The sequence below is a fragment of the Notolabrus celidotus genome, chromosome 10 (genome assembly GCF_009762535.1).
Source record: "Notolabrus celidotus isolate fNotCel1 chromosome 10, fNotCel1.pri, whole genome shotgun sequence".
In the NCBI taxonomy this organism is placed as follows: Eukaryota; Metazoa; Chordata; class Actinopteri; order Labriformes; family Labridae; genus Notolabrus; species Notolabrus celidotus.
Window position 1 is genome coordinate 20,786,473 of NC_048281.1, and position 23,653 is coordinate 20,810,125.

At 39.9% G+C, this 23,653-nt stretch overlaps 2 protein-coding genes across 3 annotated transcripts; one reads left to right on the forward strand and one right to left on the reverse strand.

Annotated features, from left to right (window-relative positions):
• Positions 1–819: 819 nt before the first annotated feature.
• On the reverse strand, positions 820–7,316 carry sowahca (sosondowah ankyrin repeat domain family Ca). Its single transcript, XM_034693431.1, has 4 exons — positions 6,780–7,316; positions 5,895–6,283; positions 4,633–5,022; positions 820–3,078 (listed from the first exon to the last, which is right to left on the reverse strand). The coding sequence occupies exons 1-4, from the start codon at positions 7,126–7,128 to the stop codon at positions 2,623–2,625; spliced, it is 1,584 nt and encodes a 527-aa protein (XP_034549322.1). The 5' UTR covers positions 7,129–7,316; the 3' UTR covers positions 820–2,622.
• A 52-nt stretch (positions 7,317–7,368) lies between these two features.
• On the forward strand, positions 7,369–21,346 carry sept10 (septin 10). Of its 2 annotated transcripts, none has more exons than XM_034693433.1 (10): positions 7,369–7,457; positions 10,580–10,694; positions 10,886–11,081; positions 11,239–11,425; positions 15,657–15,818; positions 16,264–16,360; positions 17,581–17,749; positions 17,836–17,968; positions 18,137–18,315; positions 19,546–21,346. In XM_034693433.1, the coding sequence occupies exons 3-10, from the start codon at positions 10,915–10,917 to the stop codon at positions 19,559–19,561; spliced, it is 1,110 nt and encodes a 369-aa protein (XP_034549324.1). In that variant the 5' UTR covers positions 7,369–7,457; positions 10,580–10,694; positions 10,886–10,914; the 3' UTR covers positions 19,562–21,346. The 2 variants fall into 2 exon arrangements, with proteins under 2 accessions (XP_034549324.1, XP_034549323.1); XM_034693432.1 differs by lacking the exon at positions 7,369–7,457 and adding an exon at positions 8,577–8,737.
• The last annotated feature ends 2,307 nt before the right edge of the window (positions 21,347–23,653 follow it).

The following is a 23,653-nucleotide window of genomic DNA, read 5'->3' on the forward strand; positions in this document are numbered from 1 at the left end:
ATTTGTGATTGTAATGAGCGTACACATGTAATCCTTCTTTTATGCGGTCGATTCGCTCTGGTGAACATGAAGCGGAAGACAAAACTGGAAGAACATCAGTCAAGACAATTGTCTGTGTTGTGGCTATCGGTTCAGTCCCATACATTGAGTGTATTGACAGAATTTGTCACATATACCTTTCATGCCTTTGATGATTTATGACTGCAATTTCACTTACCAGTCAGTTTTTACATCTTTGTCTCTTATCCATAAGTGACATACATTGAATGAAAGGCTCAATTGAGTGTCTAATGATGGAAAATACAGGCATATGTAAAGCATTGATGGATTTTGAAGAACCATAATAATCAGCATCTTGATGGTTCTGATGTGAAATCAAATTTAATATATGACTAAAATGACTCCAAAGTAAGGTTAAAGGTCAGCCCAGAATAATCATTAATTTAGGAGTATGTTTGGTCTTTGTAATAATAGAAGAACACACACATAGATACACACACAGACACACATAACAGGTGCAGAATGAGGACTGGCTGTGAATATATTGGGTGCAGTGTTACATAGACAGCTTGTGGACAGGAAGCTGTGGATAAACTGTGAAAGCTGGACCAAAGCTGGCAGAAGGGGGGGGATCGTCAGATCATCAATTATTCAGCACCAACAGACAGGGACAATCACTTGGTGTCAGACTGGCAAATGCTGACCATCATGTGTTCAATCCCTCTTTGTGATTCTGTGTTCTTACATATTCTGTCTGTCTTGATGGCCTTGGAAACACATCTAGCAGCCTTCTGTTGCTGAGCACTCAGTTTAGCTCTATGCAAATCATTATTGCTTTATTTCGTATCCAAGGATGACACAAGCACAAGGAGATGAGAGTGGCTCAGTGACAGTGTATTCACACCACATGATAACTTCACAGTATTTCACATAGAAGACAAAAACAGTGACTCAAAGACATAAAAAAAAACAGTGCACAGCATTTCCAAATCCCCTTTACATGCATCTGAAAAAGTGACATTGAAGTTTGTACAATACATTTATACATCAAAAGAGTCAACAATACAAACCCATGATGCCCCGATGATTTGAGTAAGAGAACTACAAAAGAATGAGGGAACATTCATTAGACATACAATGCCTTATTGAGCAAATAATCACATATAAGTTAGGTTCATATGATGGAGAGAACAGTCAAAAAGTCAATGTGCCCATCAGGTAAACATACAGCATTTTCTCCTCTTGACTTTTAATGATCCACAGATGTTGCAGACACGAATAATGAATTAATGGTTGAGTACATGCAAGGTTAGATCACAATACGAGATGACTCATTAAATATAAAGTTTGGTCCAGGGTGATTAGGATGATTGCATATTTACTGTGGAAGAATTTCAAACTGACCTAAATACCTATTTGCTTTTAACATTGGGCAACTCTACATGGCCCTGTTAATCTGTGTGATTACTTGATTTTATTCTTTTTGTTGAAAATTGTAAACAGATTTTAAGAAGTGAGGATTTGTACAAAATGCAGCAACCTTACTGTTTGAGGCCCTGACTACTTTTAACGTCCTGTAGCAGCAAATCAGAGGATTTAAGGTCCAATATAATTGGTAGAAAAACTACATGAACACTAGTTCTCCTTGTGCTTTTAGCTTATAAAATGGTCCTGATGTGTTACTGGTCAGCACCTTGATAAGGGTATTTGTATGTGACTGAAGCCCTGGCAGCATGTCTTATTTTTAACAACACTTTATACCTTTTTTTTAGTGTCAACTGTTGATCAACAGATGTAAAAGGTACAGAGAAACACCTCACATAGTGGTATTCTGACATTAATATATACAGTGCATTATACAGCTAAAGGTGTCACATTTTGATCTCTCTGTCATACCAAGTGTACGATATTAACAAATACATATTTCATGGGATCGTTAACAGCAGACATGGTTTTAGTTGGAGCAGTTTCCTCTCACAATCACAAACTATCCTCAAAGTGACGAGTGCCAACGAGACAGCTGTACATGGTGGACCTTCAAAAAAAAATCAGCTTGAATTTCTGCTGCTTAGAAATAAAAATATTAAATCCTGTTACAGATGTATCTTACAAACCTCAGCACCATTCAATCAAAGGAGGTCGATATATAGAAAATTAGTTCTAGGAATAAATTAATATACTCTGAAAACATGTTTGTGATCATTGTTGTAGTATAAGGTATAAAACAAAACGCTCTAAGGAAAGTTTGCTACCTGCTTTAAACATGGTTTAAATCATTGTAAGGAAAAAAACATAACACTGAATTCACAGATCTGTAGTTCACCTTTAACTCAGGGAATTATTGTGCAAATCAAATGCTACATATAATCAACATAAGCCTAACCGCTGCATGAGGAACAAAAAATAAGTTAGATTTTAAACAACTAACATTCGAGGTTAACTTCAGGTTGAATCGTCTATTATTATAACTTTTAGATTACTGTGACACTATATATTAAGATGGGACCTATGGATGAGTAAAAAAAAGTGCCTGACCTGTTCGTTTATAAATGTTAGTGAACAGTACTCTGTAAATCAATGCTGGTTTATGTCACTATATTTCAGGATCTGAGTTTGGTGACTTTATCCAAACAGGTTGGATAGCGGTCGCGTTCGGAGAGGGCTGCTTGGAAGATCCTCTCCTCTTCCCATCTCCCCCGTGTCTCTGAAGGAGGCGCTGTGGATGATCTGTGCTCGGTGGCGTCCGCGATGCAGCCGGGCATTCAGCCGACCCAGTGACGACTTCCTCTGCATCCCACCCTTGCTTTTCTCTGTGGCACCTGAGTCCTCTGCTGACTCAGCTGGTGGGTTCAGGAGCCGCAGGGGGTTCAGATTGCCTTGGAGGACTCTCCGCCAGCCACGGCTTATGCCGCCACTGTTGGTGTTTTCGTTGTCTGACTCGACTCCGGGGGAGGTAACCACTCCTTCCTCCTGCAGGTTTGCTGCGAGTGGTGGGGAGAGGTACTGGATGGCCCGTCTACCGCTGTAGTCTCGAGCCTCGGGGTCGGCCTCCCAGTCTGACAAAAGCACACGAACCACCTGCCAATCCAAGCAAAGTGAACACAAAGAGAAATTCAGAGGATGGGATGTGCTTAGTAGAATAGAATAGACTGTAGCTTCTCTGGAAGACTTGTAAATGAATTGAACTGATATTGTACTTTTACAGTTTTACAATTCAAAGTTTTTTTACACAAGCCTGACTTTACTACTGCTCACTTTTTGTTTCTAGAATCTGTGATGTTTTCCTCACTTGAGAGATACTGTTGCATTATTTATTTATGGATGTATACTGCACCATTATGTGCCTACTTACAAAATTGTTTATACATTTTTAAATGATCTATCATTAAATTATGTCTTTAGGGTGCCTTTTTGACAAGAGAGCAAAGATTTTGTCTAACGGCTTTGTTTCAAAAATCCATTCATTTAGCATCCCATGCTTCTATCTCCTTGTTGTTGTTTAACCAGACCAAAAATACTTGTTGAGAGTTAATGTTATGAAGAGGATCATTTGATCCCATCTGTGCTATTATTGGTCAAAATGTTGATGCTCCCATCTTTTTTGAAAACCTTAAGCGTGAAGTAGACACCCAAACACCATTCAGGGAGCCATTTCTTAACAGTTATTTAATATAAATGTTTGGGTTGTTGCTGTCATTTTCTAAAATAACTTCAAAAGGACTGTTGTGGATTAAAGGAAAAGCAAAATGACATGGTTCTTTTTTTTTTTTTTTTACAGAAATAGAAGGTTTTCTATGGATTACAAGCATAGAGTAAAACATGAACGTAGTATCCGTGACGTCATCCATCTGTTTGTGAAGCGCTGTTTTGAGGCTAATCGTCGATGTCAGCCATATTTCTGCTGTCGAGTGATTGTGAGGTAAAGAGGCAGCCTTTGAGCCTCCTAGCCAACAGCTACAGTGTTCCCCCAGTCAGCTATGCCTCTCATTGGAAGACTCGTAATCTCAATATCTTCGAAATTGCCGCGTTACAAAAAAATCATCCCCCCTACAGTGTGTGCCGATCGAGAAATGATCTATCCAGACTACACTCGTCTTTTGTACCAGGCTGTAAACATGTTTATTTCTGCTGTAAAGATCAGCTTTTTTGAATTGGTTTGTATGTACTTTAAAGGCTCTTGTTTGCTTTATATATTTTTTCTTTTTTTGCACTGTCTACTTTGTTACTGTGACACTTGAATTTCCCCATTGTGGGACGAGTAAAGGACTATCTTATCTTATCTTATCTTATCTTATTTTATGTGGTTTCCGGTACGTCCAGAGCCAGCCTCAAGCGGATCCCCGATAAACTGCAGTTTTTAGCACTTTCGCATTGGACTCATATTTTTAGACTGGAGGTTGCCGCTTGATTACAAGTTAAAGCAGTACTAATTCATATCCTCGCCATGAATTTGTGTGTAAAAAAGGAGATGCAAATTGAAAGGGACTCACACACTTTCCTGATCATTAACTCTGTCATGAATAGTTACTTTCTTCAGCTCCAGCAGACAGTGTATGTACAGCTATCTGCTGCTTCACTGAGCCGGTGTAACACATGACCCCACACTAAACTTCCACTGTCTATGCAACCCACCTGTGTGTGTCCATGCATAGCAGCCAGGTGTAGCGGTGTGTATCCAGCACTTGATCTCACATTCACATTCACAGGTATAGAGTTTTCCTTGGCAAAGTCCAGCAGCTGGGAGAGCAGCTCAGTTTTGCCTTGTTTGGCCGCCCAGTGGAGGCAGGTGAAGCCTGTCACAAAGTCTCTTTTGGTCACCAGGCTGGGCTCCACGGCAAGCAGTGGCTGCAGACTCTCCCACAGACCGTCTGAGGCACACAGCATCCACTCGTGTTCCAGTGGGTCCAGAGTCACTGAGGCACAGTCCTCATCGGTGTTCGAGGAGAGGATCGATGTTGAATCTCCATCACTCTTTACTGAGTCACGCAGACGTGTGCCACGGTTGATCAAAGACCTCCGAACCTATCACGGGAGAGCATAACATACCACATATGTCATCATTGTATTTTATACGACAGATCAAAGGCAGTATTCTTTGTAGTAAAACGTAATGTCTTTCATTTTTTACGTTTTCCTTATAATCCCTGTGGCAAAAGATAGTATCAGAAGCTTCCCCGCGTTTTAAATAAAACTTTAATTTAACACAACAGACACATGGATTCCTCTCTATTGTCATTTCTGAAATACTGTCTAAATAAAAGCAAGCCTGATTTAAGAGTGCCAACCACCACTGTTCATCACAATATAGTATCAAACTCATATTAAATGCCATTCAAACTAGTCTTTGATATTTAAAATCATGAGCTGTTTTGGCTGGTGCCTTTGACAATCACCAGAGAGGGTCAAAGGTTAAACTCTCTTGGTAAGAGAAAAAGGAGAGGTGGATTACATCAGTGCATTTGATCTATCAGTTATGTAAGACTACTGTCGCTGTAGAGTCATGCTTCATGAATAATGAATGTCTGGTCACACCCTGAATGGGTTGGCCAAGCTGCAAGCTGCATAGTGACAAATGCAGGGGAACCTGCTTCATTTGTCTAATGGGTGACTGTGTGTTAATCAGATATTTAAGCACACACTCATGCCGTGACATCACTGCGAGGTGTGTCAAAACTTAGGATGTGGTTTAAATTTTTAAACAATCAAAAGCAGTGCAGCAGCATTTTACTATGAAATCAGTGTTTTTCACAAGTTTGGGACAATTTTTTGTGAACACACTTTCTAGCATGCTGTAATTGTTACTTTTGCAACTACTCCACCCTGAAGAGACAGAGCATTTGTAAAGCTGCCACACTATCAGCTTTTTTTTATACTAGACAAAGAAAGAGTCCTACCTGAGGAGAACTGCTCATCATCAGCTCTATGAAGTTCCTGCGACTCCCCTTGGGCGTGTTGATATCTCCAATATGGTCCAGCCCATCGAAGGGACTGTCCTCAGAAAGGCAACTGATCAGCATGGCTCGTTGGGACCCCCTGGACACCCTGCGTGACCCCCTCGTCTGCTGGTTGTGGGAACCTGCAGGGTGTGCCTGGTCCAGATCTGAAATCCCAATCACTGGGGCTGACTCTCGCCTCCTTCTATCTCTCAGCTTCACCTCCACTCCTGCACCAGGGGTAGGAGTCGATGTGGTGCTCCTACTATAGTGGGATGAGGCTGGACGTTGGTGATTGCCATTAGACTGCTTTTCATTGTCCAGGCTGGCAGCCAGTGGGGTAGATGCTCCTGTGGAACCATTGCACGTGTTTGTTGTATTGTTTAATTTGTGTCAATTGCTTAATCTGAGCCTTAACTGACTCAAGAGCAACCTTTCCACTGTAATCCCCATAGGTATGCTAGACGTCTGTGGTAATCCTCTTTATGTTACCATTGTAATGTATTGTTGTAGACTTTGAGGAATTTATGAGAAGAAATGGGTCAATAGTAAAGCCATCATTCGTTCCATGTTCACAACTTGGGGCTATGTTTTGTGTATTGGCCTCAATATATTTCTCATTATATTGCTTTACAAGGGTCAATGCGAGACAGTGCAAGCAAATAATGTAAAAATAAATAAGGTAGGATAGCCATAATTACAAATATAAACATTTAATACGATTTCTCATGAGAATTAAATTAACAAATAAAGCCTAGACAATGTCAGAAATGTATTTAAAATGTTGACACAAAGCAAATCATGGTTAAATACCACGTAAGTGAAACAACAAAAGGTATTCCTCACCTGTTTGGCCTTCGTCAGTGTTGGTGTTGACATAGTTGTTGTCCAGTGTCTCCTGGATATTCCCATTGCACTCCGCGTGATCGTGGCCGTCTATGTCCCCACGCATCACCGATTCCGTGATGCCTTCTGTGTTCAAACACACAAATTTCACGCCGTTTTCCACCTGCACGAAACCCACGTTTTCCACAATGCGTTGCAGCACCTCACGATCCACCCCTTCCTTCGACGGGTCAGTCTCCCCCCACACTGATTGGAAATGTTCGATCAGCTCCATCTGTTGGACCCTCCCTCCTCGCTCCATCAGGAACTCCTGCACGGCCTGCTCCGTGCACTGGGACGCCATCATCATCCCACACGGCCCGAACTGAGCAGGCAAAGATGGATAAATAGTTACGTTTCAAAATGACTCCATATTCGTGTCACTATCATTCTGTGAGGTCCGGACGGCGGATGACAGCATCTTCCTAGCCATTCTCCTCCTCCTCTCTTCCATGGGGAGTGTCGGGCTGTTGCAGATAGGGGGCGCCCGTCGCTGTAGAAGATGAGCACACAGCCCATCGCTGCAAAAATGATGCGTTCATGTCCTCCTCAGAAACTCCGATTACTTTTGCTGAGGAACTATAACAATCCTCTGATTTATTTTTTTAGTTTAGTTTTATCGCATCTGTCGACTGAAAGGTGATGACACAAGGGGGAAGTATAAATACAATTTGGCTTTGGTTTGGATTACTTGCTCATTCTGATTGAACATGACTCACTTTAGCCTGTTTATAGTTAATTATTTTTATCAGAGTCAGCTGGTGAGTCGACAAGCTCGATACAAATAGAAGTATGTATATGTTGGTGAAAACTAAAAAATGCTTAAAAAAGTGGAAAACGTGGATAAAATATTTCGAGCACGATAGAGGGGGTAAATATTACGGAAGAGGATTAGGGTAATTAAAAACAAAATCATATCTTTTTTAGTATTCTGAGGAAAAAAGGCAGAATTCTGACTTTAATCTCAGAATTCTGACTTTTTTCTCCGAGTTCTGACTTTAATCCACTAAAAATAAAATTAAGGTCCAACATATTTTATTATTATTATTAGGAGAAAAAAGTCAGAATTCTGACTTTAATCTCAGAATTCTGACTTTAATCCACTGAAGAAAAAAAAAATAAGGTCCAATATATTTTATTATTGTTATGAGAGAAAGGCAGAATTATGACTTTAATCTTAGAATTCGGACTTTAAACCACTGAAGAAAAAAAATTAATGTCTAATATATTTTATTGTTATTAGGAGAAAAAGTCAGTTTCTGTCTTTAATCTCAGAACTCTGACTTTAATCCGCTGAAGAAGAAAAAATAAGGTCCTATATAAATGTATATTATTATGAGATCAAAGTCAGAATTCTAACTTTAATTCCAGAATTCTGACTTTTTTCTCAGAACAAAAACATTTAAAAAAGTATATTGGACCTTCATTTTTGTTTCAGTGGCCCTTATCCTCTTCTGTAAAATATGAATTTGCGCTGCATTCACTGAAGTAATTTTTTCCGATAGTCCCTGAAGTGCACTGGGAAAGACACTGGGAAAATGAAGTTTGGCTGTACCATTTCACAAAACAGGGGGTGCATTGAGAATTTAACAGTGAACGCATACTGATTGGCCCCTTTTTTCCCACATCTGTAGTGTATTTATTTCTTATCAATGTAATATATTTGGATGTTCATGAAATATCGTCCTAAAATATTTCATATTAGCTCTATACTGAAATTACAGAACATATATTTAACCTCATTCCTATCGTGTTTGAATGGACTAGTCTGTCCAGTTGTCATCGGTAGACGCGGTGAGGCGGTCCTGAATAGTGTTCTATAAAGTGTTTAGCTAGCTTTGTTGTTTTATTCGTTAAAATACTTGGGATCATATTTTCTGGCAGACACTATGGCTTCTACAGATGTTGCTCGGCAGCCGGTTGGTATTTCTCTTATTTTTTAATGACAGATGTCTTTGTCAGTGACAGTAGAGCAGGGAGTGTCCCGTCGTTGAGTTAGCTACCATTAGCATGTAAACTATGCCAGTGTTGTTTCTGAAGTTGAGTAGCTCAAGTGTTCATCATACACAACTAAAGCACAAACACATCCCTGCTTCAAGTCGAGATATATCACCAACTCTGTCTGGACCAACTTAGAGTTTCAACTTTATGAAGGGATGCCGTGTAAGTGCTATAACCAGAGTACACTGAGGAGGGCGTCAGCAGGCTACGACCAGGCGACTGTTCCGAAGTGAGGGATAATGGTGTACTAAAGTTATAATAATAACTATTTTAAATCTTTCTGAAGTTATCTAACCCAAGATAAGTCAGATTTGGTTTTATAAGATCTACTTTGTTGCTATAGAGCAGTGGTGGATAGAGTCCTTGAGTCAGAGTATAGATCCTCCTGGTCAAATATTACTCCAATACAAGTGAAAGTTGTTCAGTCAAATTATTACTTGAGTTAAAGTACTGAAGTACTTGCTTTTAAAAATACTTAAGTATTCAAAGTACTTCTTAAAAAATCTCAAAATGTTGTATTTTCACAATATATCAGTGTAGTCGAGAATACATAGTGGTACATTCTGCTATGTTCTGTTTATCTAGAAAACATTATTTCATATCTAAAAAGTTTAACACTGAATTAAACTAAGTTACTACAAGCACAGAAGAGTTTAAAATGGTCATCTGGATTAAAACCAGTGTGTTAGCTACAGACCTCCACATGCTTTCTCAGGTTAGATGGAGATTTTTTTTGTATGCATTGATGAAGTTTGTGTGGTAAACAGATATTTAGATATTTATATAGAGATTTTCTACATTACAAATCATTCTTTATTTCTAAAACCTCAAACGTGGGTTTAAAATATGGCTGTGGTGCTCAGGTAGAAAATCATCTTCCTTCTCAGCCATAGTAATCATTACCACGACTTAATGAACGAACTGATCTGAATAATGGTTGATCTGTATTCAACCGAGGTACGGCTACACCATTTAGACAAACCAAACACAAGTACACCAACAGCTTACGGTCTGTGGGATCTGATTTCAGAAAGCAAAATAAAATTCATGAGCTGACTTCAAAGCAAAAGTAGTGAGTAACTAGAGCATTGATAGAAATGTAGTGGAGTCAAAAGTAAGAAGTACCCCCCAAAAATAATACTCAAGTAAAGTACAGATACTCAAAAACTAAATTACTGTCCACCACTGATAATAACTATTGAAAGTCCTTCTGTTTTTTTCTGAAGTTATCTAACCCAAGTTAAGTCAGATTTGGTTTGATAAGATCTACTTTGTTGCTAGAGAGAAACATTAAGTTTGGCGTCAGTTCATGCAGTTTAAATGAAAGCTTCTGACCAGGTTTTAGATGATCACCATCATGGGACGGGTACTTCACGTCAGCATACTATAACCAGTCTGCTACTAACCCTCTGTGCAGTTTTCTGGTGATTCAGTAGAGTCTCTTTGAACACCAGTTCATATGGGGGAGCAGGTCAGAGGAGGCTGATCGGAAGTCGTAGTTGTAAGGTGTAAGGGTATGACTTTACATGAATGAATTTAAGCTTTTCTGGTGTTTGTAGATTCAGAGAAATGTATGTATTTTTCATTGGACTAGATGTAAACTTCATCCTTGAAAATCTCCTTTTAAATGTCTTCAAAAAGGGGGGTGAATACATATCATCAACTACCTGAAAGTAGTACAGTCGCCTGGACCATTTCAAAGTATTTTAAGAGAGATCTGTCCATTCATCTGTCTGTCTGTCTGTGTTATTCTCTCTCAGGAAAAAGCAGTCAGGCCTCTGTCTCTAGCAGGGCATGTGGGCTTTGACAGCCTCCCAGACCAGCTTGTGAACAAGTCCACTTACCAAGGCTTCTGCTTCAACATCCTTTGCATAGGTAATTTATTTTTCATCCTTACACACATAAACACTGGCCTGAACTGAAACCCAAATACATATACAGTAAGACACATCTACAAAAACAAACTCACTACATGCACATGAATGTACTTTGTCACACTAATGAATTTAATCTTGACCGTGAAATTCAACGACTAATAAGTGTGGATTTTCTCTCTCTGGTTGTAGGTGAAACTGGTATTGGAAAGTCTACCCTGATGGACACTCTTTTTAATACCAACTTTGAGAACTTTGAGTCATCTCACTTCGAACCTCAGGTGAAGCTGCGGGCTCAGACCTACGACCTACAGGAGAGTAACGTCAGACTCCGGCTCACCGTGGTCAACACAGTTGGCTTTGGGGATCAAATGAACAAGCAGGAGAGGTAAGAGAAGAAGAGTTCATCAGAGACCGAGAGGTGTACCAAAAAGTTAAAACGATAAGGAATAAAACAAGTGCTGAGTTAAACGTCTTGTCTGTTTAATGTGTTTACCGCTTACAAGCCCAGATCTCTGATCAGTTTTGACATGTCTGTGTTGCAGCTATCAGCCGGTGGTGGACTACATCGACAAGCAGTTTGAGAGTTATCTGCAGGAGGAGCTCAAAATCAAGCGCTCTCTTCACAACTACCACGACTCACGAGTCCATGCTTGCCTGTATTTCATCTCCCCCTCAGGACATTCTCTTAAGTCCCTGGACCTGGTCACAATGAAAAAACTTGACAGCAAGGTAGGTGAAGAATGACTGTATGTGTGAGTTGAACAGATTTGACACATTCACATGTCAATTTGAAAACATGGTGGCTTTTAAATGTTTCTTTGATATTAGATTTCAGCAATATAAAATAATGTGTGTATGTACTTTTAATCTAAGAAAGTAATTTACTCTTAATCTTTAAAAGTACGGACTAGAAAAAGGAACGTAACACAGTGATCGTGCTACACAGGACTTCCACCAGATCCGGTCCGTCTCCGATCCACTGCGGTTCGGCTCCGTGCGCTCTCGTCTGTCAACACCTGTTGCGTTTCCAGAACTCAGCACGGAGCAGGACCGCTGGATAGCTGGAGTCATGTGACAGAGGTTTCCTGTGGTAATCACTGAATCAAGGATTCTCCTCCTCCTCTCCTCATCCATGTTGTCTTTATGGTCCTCTGAAAACATCTGACTTCATGACTCCAGGCCTGCCTCCGCTCTAAATGACATTTTTTTGTCATAGTTAAGTTAAAAACTATCTAACAATAATGAGTGATTTATTCTTGTTTTGGTGCCTGACTTCCTGTCCCGCTCCATCTGCTCTGTGCTGAATTGATGCGTCGTGCTCCGGCATCCGGCAAAAAATAGAAGTCTTGCATATCTGATCCGTTGCGTTCCGACCTACCAGATCAGACACGCAGCCGGAACGCAACGGAGCGGATCCAGCGAAAGTTAACACACTGACTAGAATAGAAACCTATCAGATCCGGTGCCGTGACGGATCAGAGACGGACCGAACACAGATCTGGTGGAATTTGGCCTTTATATGGTGATGTTAACTGTAGTTTTTCGTAGGAGGTTTGGACGGGGGCTGGGTATGTTGTGATTCATCTGCTTTTATAGCTGCAAGATGAACAGAACTAGACAGGCTGCCAGTACAGCAAAAATAGAGCCAAACACGTCTCACTTGATGTATAGTATAGAGAAAAAAGTGTGAAAAAATCTGGCAATCACTGGCATAAAATATCTAAAATATAAAGGCTCCTCCAAGATGGTTGGTGCACTCCAGGGGCCTCATGCACAAAGACCTGCGTGGATTTCCTACTGAAACATGGCGTACACTCAGAAAACGTCGTACGCACAAAAATATCCAGATGTATGAATCTGTGTGTAAGGATCAACAGCTGTAGAAACGTGCCTCACGCCAGCCATGAAGTTGGCGTGAGGCACCGCACATTTCCACGGTCATTTCACTCTTGATGCATCTGAACTTTGCCTCGAAAAAGAGCGTACACCACATTTTTGTGCGTACGCACCCTTTGGACATGAGGCCCGAGATGTTCTGAAATCTGATGAAACTTTTCAGAGTCGACTAGAAAGAGAGAGAACTCAATATGATGGCTCATCAGTTTCCTAGAACACGACTTACATGAAAAGTTAAGTTAGTATAAATCCAAAAAATAGTGGTTCAAAACAAGCGTACTTAAGTATGTTTTAAAAGGGAAACACTAAAGCATGTCTGACTTTGAAGGCATGATGGTTCACTGTCCTCAAACACCGCTCCATGTTTTCGATAGACCTCCACTGAACTCTGGCTTAGGCTAATTCATTTATTTATATCCTAAAAGTAGTTCTATACCTTTCTTTATACAGATAGTATTTTTATTTAGAACTTTTAAGGTTAGTTTTTAGGTTTCTATATTTATTGTCCTCACTGTCTTGTTGTTGAGTACCAGTGTTCCATTCACCACGTGGAATTCCTTGTGTGTGTGAGCTCACTTGGCAATAAAGCTTTCTTGATTCTCTTGATTCTTGACACAGATTGTGTAAAAAGGATCTGTTTATTCTAGAGGCTTCTGTTGCATTATGAGCTGCCCACTCTGCTGATGAGATGTAAATGTGCTCTTTTTTTCTGTTAATGGGAAAATAAAGGACATTACACGAGAGGCAGTTGCAGACCTGGTTAGTGTTTAAGAGTAGGAAGCTCTGTAATCGAAGCTCTGTTGTTGATGCATCTGGACTTTTTGCTCCGTGTTTATCCGTGGGACTGTTGGGACCGGCTCCCTCCCTCCCTCTCCTGACTGGCTGAACTCCTCCCTTCACTCTTGAAGTGGTCACAAACTTTCCCATGCTCTCTGTGTGTGTAGTGACTTTGTGTTTTTTTTTTTTGGTGTGTGTTAGTGCAGTTTCCCTGCTTCTAGGGTGTCTGTAACCCTGGATTTGCGTGTGAATGGACCAGAAAACGTGGTGGAATGCCGTAATCGCCTCACGCACACACACTCGAGTTGGCCTTTTGTGTCACTGTATAGATACACAGTGAAGGAACCGTTTGTTGAATCTGCAGCGCTGTGACAGCAGACAGTCAGTCACTCAGACAGCTGCTGGAACCGATCTGCAAGCATTGTTTTGTTTTCTCTGCTGGGATCAGTGTGTGTTCTTCATGCGTGTATGTGTGTGTGGTCTGGCCCAGTAGCTTGTCTAGTGACAACAAATCATTCCAGGCCTGTCTTTGGTCTGACAAGAGGACAGAGGGACAGACAGATAGACAGGAAAGGAATGTGGACTGATTCGGACAGCAGAGAGGGCTGCTGGGCCAGAAATAACAGCAGCAGACCTGGTTCATATACAAAACTTATTCCAAAGTATTTCAGATAGGCTCATTCAATCAGATGCTGCACTGTGCTGAATAGTTTTTGGGTTCTCAGAGTCTGTGTAGTAGTTATTTTTGAATGTGTTTGATCAGAGAGACTAGCTTTGTTTTAAGTCCAGTTACTAGATGTCTGAAGCTGTGCAGATGGCTGAGATGCCACAAAGTCAAAGGCAGTTTTTGGGACCAACCCTGTCTTAAAAAATATTATTCTTTATACAAAACGAAATGAACTGAAAGTATAATCCGACCACATTATGTTGGACACAGGCAAACAGGATTAGACCTTCATACTCTGGTAGATGCTGAAATAGTTGACTCTGCGTCACTTTTCAGCGCTGTGCACGTTGCAATTTCATTTTCGAGTTGGTTTGAATATTGTGACAGATTTAACAGGGCAGATTTGAAAACGAAAAAAGCAATGTCATTTCAATTGTATTACAAAATGCGCACGCTTGAAAATGAAAGTTAAAATGAAAAAAGGATTGCTTTTTTTTTTTTATTTTTGAGTAAAAATATGTGCATTCTGAAAATTAAAAAGCATTTCTGTGAATGCATTTTAATTTTCAAATTTTCTTTTTTTTTAAATGAATTATGATACCAGTTTAGGAGTGGCATTTGCTTTTTAAATAAAAAGCAAATGTCATTTTCTTTTTCATTTTAATTGGGTAACTTAATTAGCATTGTTGTAGATGAAAATTAAAACACAGATAGGATTATTGAATATTAATTTCATTTATGAGACAAAGAAAATTAGAAAATTAGAAAGCATTTCTGTTCATGCAATTTAATTTTCAAATTTGCTTTTTCATTTTGATTTCGGTACATATATGCTTCCATTCATCCCCAGCATATAGGGCTTGTGTTGAATGTGCCAGACCAAGAGCGACCCTGAAATGATGCTTTCACCTATGACAGGACCTAAAGTTGTAATGAGCTGAAATTGTCCTTTAATTTGCTCTCCATGCCTTGTCCCAGTTGCTGTTAAATCAGACTGAGTCTCAAAGCTACAAGCTGTACAAAATAAATATGGATAATCTTGGTGAGTCCATTGGTTGTATAAGGTACGCAGTACTAGAGTCCTTACATCCCCAGTAGACCCCTCAGATCCTCAGATTAGGGTCTGCTTGCTGTGCCTCATGTTGGGCTGAAAACTAAAGGTGACCATGCCTTGAGCTTGTGGCTCCACCTCTGTGGAACAATCTTCTGGCCAAAGTGCGCTTTGCTATTTCCACTGAGACTTTTAAAAAGCAGCTTAAGGCTCATTTGTTTGTCATGACTTTTGAGCATCTTTTGTAATTTGTTGTTATTTTGTCTGCTTTCATTATTCTCTTATTTATTGTCTTATACATTGTATTGTCTTGTCCACATTGAAACTCAGTGAAGCACTTTGACTATGCTTATAAATAATAATATAAAGAAAGTTTACTTACTTACTCACTAGAGTCTTATGAGTGCAGAAAACATAGGTGAATGTATATGAATTTAATCAAGCCACATGTTCCTGAACATTTTCCACCCCAACGTATATTTTTGAATCATCCTCATTTGTGCTCTGAGAAGTTATTTATGCTCTTACTCTATCAGACTAACCCAATTTGTACATTTCTCTTGCCGTAGGTGAACATCATCCCAGTGATCGCCAAAGCCGACACCATCAGCAAGTCAGAGCTGCACAAGTTCAAGATCAAAATCATGAGCGAGCTGGTCAGCAATGGTGTTCAGATCTACCAGTTTCCCCTGGACGATGAAACTGTCGCCAAGGTCAACACTACAATGAATGTAAGAACACAGAAACACACACTTCAACCATCTACACAAAGGCTTGCAGATTTATTAGTTTTTTATTTACTTGTAGTCAAAAGCTAAGTTTCAAAGTAGTTTTGGTTTGTCTGTGGATGTTTCAGTTCATTTATCACAGTCTGACAGTTCTACATTGTACAGTATATTCCCAGAAGCTTGCAGTGGTTTATTTTTAGACTTGAGTCTTTTTATTTTTGTAGCATCAGCAAGGTTACGAAAATACAACTTTTATGTGCATATCTGTGTAAAGGAGTTTTGCTGAGTTGGTGTAAACAGCAGTGACTCAAGAAGGTACATCAGGATATTTTGACTTGCACTTTTCTTGAACTTTTTATGCTATAACAGGCTCGGTTATACGAGCGGTATTATGTTTTACTTTGCTTTCTGTCTTGTTTAAGTGTGTGATAAAATATACTGTGTGCAGGGTCATTTGCCGTTTGCAGTCGTCGGCAGCACAGAGGAAGTCTCTGTCGGAAATAAGATGGTGAAGGCTCGTCAGTATCCCTGGGGCGTCGTTCAAGGTAAGATGGTTCTGTTTGATCCTGTCTCTCCTTACATAACTGTGCATTCATTTGCTTTATCACTTATAGGCTCACATTGATTGAAAGGAAATCTCTTCAACTTTTCAAACCCACTTTATGTATTCCCATTTACTAATTGCCACAGTCACCCTTTGTAGTAGATGAATTGAAACTGTGGCTGAAAGAACTTAATACTTAAAGGTGACATATGCAAAATCGACTTTTTAATGGTTCTCTACCTGAAATGTGTGTCCCTGGAATGTCTATAAACCGCCCGAAAATGAAAAAAATCCATTCTGCCCCTGTTCTGATTTCTCCACCTTTCTGTAAATGTGTGCTGAAACAAGCTGTTTCAGTTTTCAGTGTTTTTCATACGTCACAACGACATCCAGTCTGTAACGGAAGTCAGAGCTCGGAGCTTGTTCAGCCCATAGACTATATAAAATACATCTCAACCCCTCCTCTGTTTTTCATTACCTGCACACACGTGTGCTAACAAGGAGCTGAGGAGGGAGGCATGCTAGTTGTAGGCTGTCTTAATAAACACAAAGGTCGGTTTTACTCCCCACGTCTGCAGATTTCAAGATCTAGTGGATGATTTTTATTTTTCATGGAAAAGTGCTAGCGCTAGTTAGCATAGCCACATAGCTACATGTTCGTAGCTGTGTACCAAGACACAAGTTGACATACTGACAAATAAAACAACAAGAAACACAAAATCTGTGACCAATCCTTCAGAAAGGTCCTGCTGCAGGCGCCTCTCCGTCAGGATCAGATTCTGGATCAAATTCAGAGGGTTGAAGTAACGCCAACATGTAAATATTAGATCAACGTGCTGGAGAGCTGAGGCCACATCCACTTCCTGAGGGGGCGTGGTCAGAGAGCTCATTCTCATTTAAAGGCACAGACAGAAAACAGCCTGTTCTGAGCAGGGCTGAAAAAGAGGGGTTTACAGGCATGACAAAATCTGATTTCAAAGTGTTTTTTTGAGCAAGACATGTTTTAGGAACCTCTTAGACCAATATATTTTCATGAAAAAGAGCATAATATGTCACCTTTAATACTTCAAATCTGACGCTGTTGCACAGTTGAGTTGATTTTAGCGTGCAAGAACTGAGCTCAAAATATCTGGAAGAAATGAGCATTACTTGAAATGTTCAATGTTTTGTCAGCTGATTGGTTAACCATTCTTTTTTTTTTTTTCTGTCGATGTGGTACAGTTGAGAATGAGAACCATTGCGACTTTGTCAAACTGCGGGAGATGCTCATCTGCGTGAACATGGAGGACCTGAGAGAGCAGACGCACACTCGCCATTACGAGCTCTACAGACGCTGCAAACTGGAGGAAATGGGCTTCAAAGACACAGACCCTGAGTGCAAACCCGTCAGGTGAGTGGTGAAGTCAGGGACACCTACATGGACACAGAAGTAATGAGACAACAGAGATGACCTGTATATGTTTGTGTTTTGTTCAGTCTGCAGCAGACGTATGAGGCCAAGCGTCAGGAGTTCCTGGTGGAGCTGCAGAAGAGAGAGGATGAGATGAGGCAGATGTTTGTGCAGAGGGTGAAGGAGAAGGAGTCTGAGCTGAAAGAGGCTGAGAGAGAGGTCTGTGGAATGACTTTCATGTAGTACACACTGTACTTATATGATTTTTGTTAAGTTTGTGTACTTAATGCTTTGTTGAGTAATCAAAACAAGAAATGAGGATTTTTTGACTGCATGAACAGATTTTGCTTCCCATTGAAAACTTTTTTTTTTCGTTGTGTTTTCCAGCTGCAAAGTCGCTTCGAGCAGCTGAAGCGTCTCCATGCGGACGAGAAGGCAGCACTGGAAGATAAGAAGAGGCTCCTGGAAGAGGATCTGAGTTCCTTCGGCAAGAGGCGAGCTGCCGCCCAGCTGCTGCAGGCCCAGAGTCTCACTGCCAACGGCAAGAAGGACAAAGACCGCAAGAAGTAAGAGCAAACAGACACGGAGATAGAAGAGTCATTAATACTAAAGGGTTAATGCATCAAGTGTGAATAAAGGTACTTATCGACAAACTAAGTAATAAAGCCAGTTTAACAAATGTTCGACATGAAGAGATGCGTACTGTGCACTGGTGTGACCTATACACCAGTGCAGAGAGGTACTGTACCCAGGAGATGGTGCTATAATCTAACTACAGCTTCCTAATGTACATGTGCCGCCATGACCACTAGTGAGGCATGATTGAAAATTTGCCTTCATTTATTGTGTATTGCAAGTGATAATGCTGCAATACAGTCAGGCTGAGCGGTTTAGAGGCGCCACTTTTTAACATCATATTCATCCATTTAAAGAAAACAGTTCTGTACTTTTGGTAAACAAAATGGTTCATAGCATAACTTGGTGAATTCAATTTTGGGAGTTCTGCTTTGATTAAAAAGACTCCAAGTTAAGACAAGAAACCAGCAGAGGTGTCACAAGTCCAGGTGAATTGGCAATAGGTCCATACCTCACAAACATCAATGCTACTGCAGGCTTGCATTGTAGGACTGCAAGCTCCACATAGCAACGATGGATTTAAAAGGAGACACACATATGGTGCATTTCGACCAAGAGTTCCGGGGTCTTATAGCCCCCAGAACTACTAAAAGGTTTCTGTTCCCCCATTGTTGTCTGCGTTTCGACCACAGGCTGAAGTCCCAGGTAGATTGTGCAAATCAGGCCAGTGACGTATGGAGAAAAAAAAAAATAATAATAATATTTTGAAATCTTAATAAAAAACTAAACAAGTATGCATTCCCAGGAACTCCCTCTGTGTTTCAACAACTGTGTAAACTCCACTAACACCGTTACATTCAACCCAAAGTCCCAGGACCTTTGAAAAGTACTACCCCCCCAAGCACAGGCTTTTCAAGGGGGAGATTATCTACCCCTGGACTAAATTTAGACCCTGGTTCCTCCTGTTGAAACACACATAGTTCAGGGGTAAAGTCCCTAGTTCCGGGGTAATGTTCCTGCGGTCGAAAAACACCTATAAAGTGCACCTTATGGACTTCGCAGAACGCAATTGAAGTTGTAACGTAGGAAGATAGCTCTAACCCTGTTTCCTTTTGGAGACCCCTCAGAACTGACTGCGTCTTTAAAACCTGTGACTGATATGAGATAAATGTTTCTGTTGACGTTGACTCATTTTAATCTTCCTCTTCTTCTTTTTCCAGTTCTGGCTTCATGTGAAGACTTTGGGATCTGAAATAAACCTTCACTTTGACCAGTATAACCAGTGACTTTCTTCCCATCCCCCATGCCCTCTGTGGTCACTATCAAACACTAACCAAGGCACCCCCCTCCCCACAGACACACTCACACCAGCAGTGAGTGTGTGAGAGTTTGATCTTTTGCCAAAGTTAAATAACTGTCGCTATGAATCCTGTGTAAACTTTTTCCTAGGTATTTTATATCTTCTTTATGGCTTTTATACATCTGTGTTATATTTTATATTTATCCTTTTCCGTATCATGAAATACATTTTCCATGTACTCCTCCTCTTTTTAAAACCTCATTGTACTGATCCTCACACAGCCCTCACTGGAGGTGCTGTGTATTGAACAAAGGGCTTGGACGGGTACAAACAAGACGTGATAAGGGACTTCTAGCATTTAATCTGTATTACACATCTTTGGTTTGTATTATAATCACTCTTAATGCTTTCTAATGTGATCATGTGGCTTTGCTAGTGAGAGTCACATCTGTAACATGCTTGCAGTTATATTTAAACCTATTTTCAGACAACTATTTTATGATGAGACCTTAGTTTCAACATCTGAAGAAATGCTTGAATCTCTCATAAAGAGAAAAGGACCTTCAGGCATTCCCACATTTGCAATCTGAACAAGTTGCCATACATTTTAATTCATGCCAAACACACCAGCAAAAGAAGACTCTGACACAACAAGCTGCAACATAACGCCTCGTTGTTTTCAACTACATCTTAGATTGTTCGATTGAAATAAAAAGAAAGCTGAATTTTTAATGAGACATGATAAACTCTGTAAGGAAATCCACAGGATTGGCAAAGGCGAGCAGGTCATTTAAAAACCACAGAGATAAACAATCAACAATTTATCCTCTTATTATTTATTCAGCTCACAGCTGTTCTTGAGCAGAGCCGCTGCTGCAGATTGGAGGGAATTCATTGAATAAATCTGGAGCAAAAGCCAGCAGTGTAACCGGACTGTGTCATACAGCGTGTCTGAAAAGGGGCTTAAGAGATGATTTGTGGAGACTGATGTGCGTTCACCATGAAGAGTTGTCACAAGCATTAAGGATGTCCACATGGCTTTATACTGTCATATCTCTGTACTGTTTTTTTCACACTTCCTCTGTGCTTTTATGAAGAGCTCACCAGCGTTACAGAAACATACAGGAGCCACTGTTAGACCTCTGATGTTTTTCCATAGGGAAACAGTTTACCATGCGGCTGAAGGTACATGTTACAGCATATATTCATATAGACATTTTACTCATATCTTTATTTTTGACACTTGTTTTTAATGCATTCTAACGTGTTGAAAAGAAATGCATTCTGTACTATCTGTGTCGTTTGAAGGAGAAGTGAGGATGGCTTTGTCATTTTCAGTGTTAGGCTTTCTTCACCTCTTTCCAGGGGGATGATGAGATGTGGTGTCACACCTCGGAGCATTTTAAAGAACAGTACAGAGCAAACCAGCACACTGTGCTGCTGCTATCCACTGAAGTGATTTGTAAACAAACATGTACTCACAAACACTGCCACTTTATACACTTACACTAGTGCTCATCACATGTTAGTGCCTTATCTGTGTGAAGCTTGCTTAGAAAACACACTCCTCACTAAACGTTGACTTCCAGGGAAACACACTGATGCCTGATGGAAGTGTTGAAGAAACATTTGTACCACACGTATATTTAAGGACTAAACAGTGTTATTTGGGAGCTTTTTTCCAGTCTTTCTGAATAAATCTTTGTATTTTTGTCATGATACATTTTGGTTGTCTGTTTATTTTCATCCTATAACATGGCATCTGATCACTGTTTCTAAAGTGATTGTAATTTTCAAAGTGGTTTTGATACTACTTTATATATATGCCGCTAAGCTACTCTACTAAGTGTAAATGTGACTTTGAAGATACAATCTGTGTAAGAATTTGAAGTCCTGCATTGAAAATATAACTAGCAACAAAAGTTGACTACTTTTATTTTCCCAAAATATAAACCCAAGTGAAATAAAAAAAAAAGAATTAGCCAAGTAAGCAGCTTTTTTTTGACACTCGTTCAAGTTTTCAGGATGTGGGGGAGAGGGACAGAATAGTGGACTGGGATGCGGGTTCTGAAAATTCTCCCAAAGTAATATCCACCAATATCACAAGCGATGAAACCAGAAACCATCACTTGAAATCTCTAAAAACTATACCATGGAATAAAAACAGAAACTAAGTTACTCCAAGCACAGACAACTTAGTTTGAAATGTTCATCTGGAATGAAACAAACGTTACGTAGCTCAACAAGCTTTGTCAGGTTAGACTGTGAATGTTTCTATGTTTGGGCAGAGTGGGAAACAGGGAGAACATTTCAAACATTACGTATCATTCCTCATTTCAAAAAACCTCTAACACGGCTCTGAAGATATGACCATGGGTGCTCAGGTGGAGAATTATAACCATCATTACCACCTCTAAATGAACTGCCTGATCTGAGTGAAATTTGCTCAGTGTTTGCTCCACGTTCAACCGTGGAGACGCACAATATACAGGTATGACTAAACCACTGAGACAAACAGAACTACACAAACACATTTTACTGTCTTAGGGATCAGATTTCAGAAAATAGATGGAAATTCATGAGCTGACTTCCAAGCAAAAGTGGTGAGTAACTAGAGCATTGATAGAAATGTAGTGGAGTCAAAAGTACAATAATTGTCTTCTGAATGTAGTGGAGTAAAAGTAATAAGTTCCCCCAAAAAATAATACTCAAGTAAAGTACAGATACTCAAAAAATGTACCTAAGTACTGTACTCAAGTAAATTTACTCTGTTACTTTCCACCGCTGCCAAAGCAACTCACTAAAAAGAAAAACTATCAGAAGACACTGGGGCTTTAAATGAACGAAAAACACTTGGGGGATAATGGTCCCAGCAACAACCAACTACTGTACAATAGAAAATAGAAACTGCTATCAAACCCACAAAAAAGGTCTTTGTTGAGTTTTTACAGAGACACACTTTGATAGTTCTTGCACACAAAGGGAACCTCTCACTATCTCTGAAGGTGAGACAATGAGTCAGCACAGCACACAGAGACTCCAGGGTATATATAAGCTACACACACCTGGTCTCAATCAGGCCTAATCAGCAAAACACACACACCTGACTCTGCTCTGGGATGATTTCCCCATCACACTCAGTGAGTAGCCAGAGTTAGTGCCCCTCACAGTTATCTTTGAAACAGGATTGGAAAATATCTAATATTTACCTCTGAAAGTGAATACAAGTGAAGTTACTCATAATTTGGAAACACTTGTACTCATGTTCTGTACTGCCATAAATGTATCCACCAACTCTGAAGCTAAACTGCAAAGGCAAATTCGCAAAATCCAATGACAGAGAATCCAAAAGTTATTGTTTCTTTAGTTTGTTACTAACATATCTATATTTTCTTTCATATCTATGAATCTAGTTTAAAAAAAGAGAGAGTGTAAAATATAAGTCACTGGGGATATGAAGATAAGTATATTTGAGATCATATTGTTGATTCTTTGAGGTCACATAGTTGATTCTTTGAGGTCATATAGTTGAGTCTTTGAGGTCATATAGTTGATAGGAACACATGATGCATCACATTACTTCCGGATTTGTTCCATACAAAATAAACATGATCTCAGTTCCTTACAAATGCTGCTCAAATATTGTGTCCAGGTTGTACTCAGAGGTCATGGACCCATCTGTGATCTTATTAATGCACTCATGCTGAGCCTTTCAAGTGTCTCACCCGGGGACTGGTAGGTGGGTTTTGGCTCCATCTTTACAAAAAAAGCATACTTTTTTTTTTTTTTTTTTTTTACAATTTATCAATTTTATATTGGACATTTTTTTAAAACACTGGTTTTGAGGGCACTTTTTGAATTTTTCAGGATGAAATTTGTCTTTTTAGTTTCCATTAATGCAGCAAACCTGAGGAGAGAAACACTTTTTTATTGCACATTTCCAGGCTGTCGTAAGACCTACACATCTCCTGACCTGATTCCTCCCCCCTGTGATTCATTATAAAAGAAATGTCTACTGTAGGGACGTC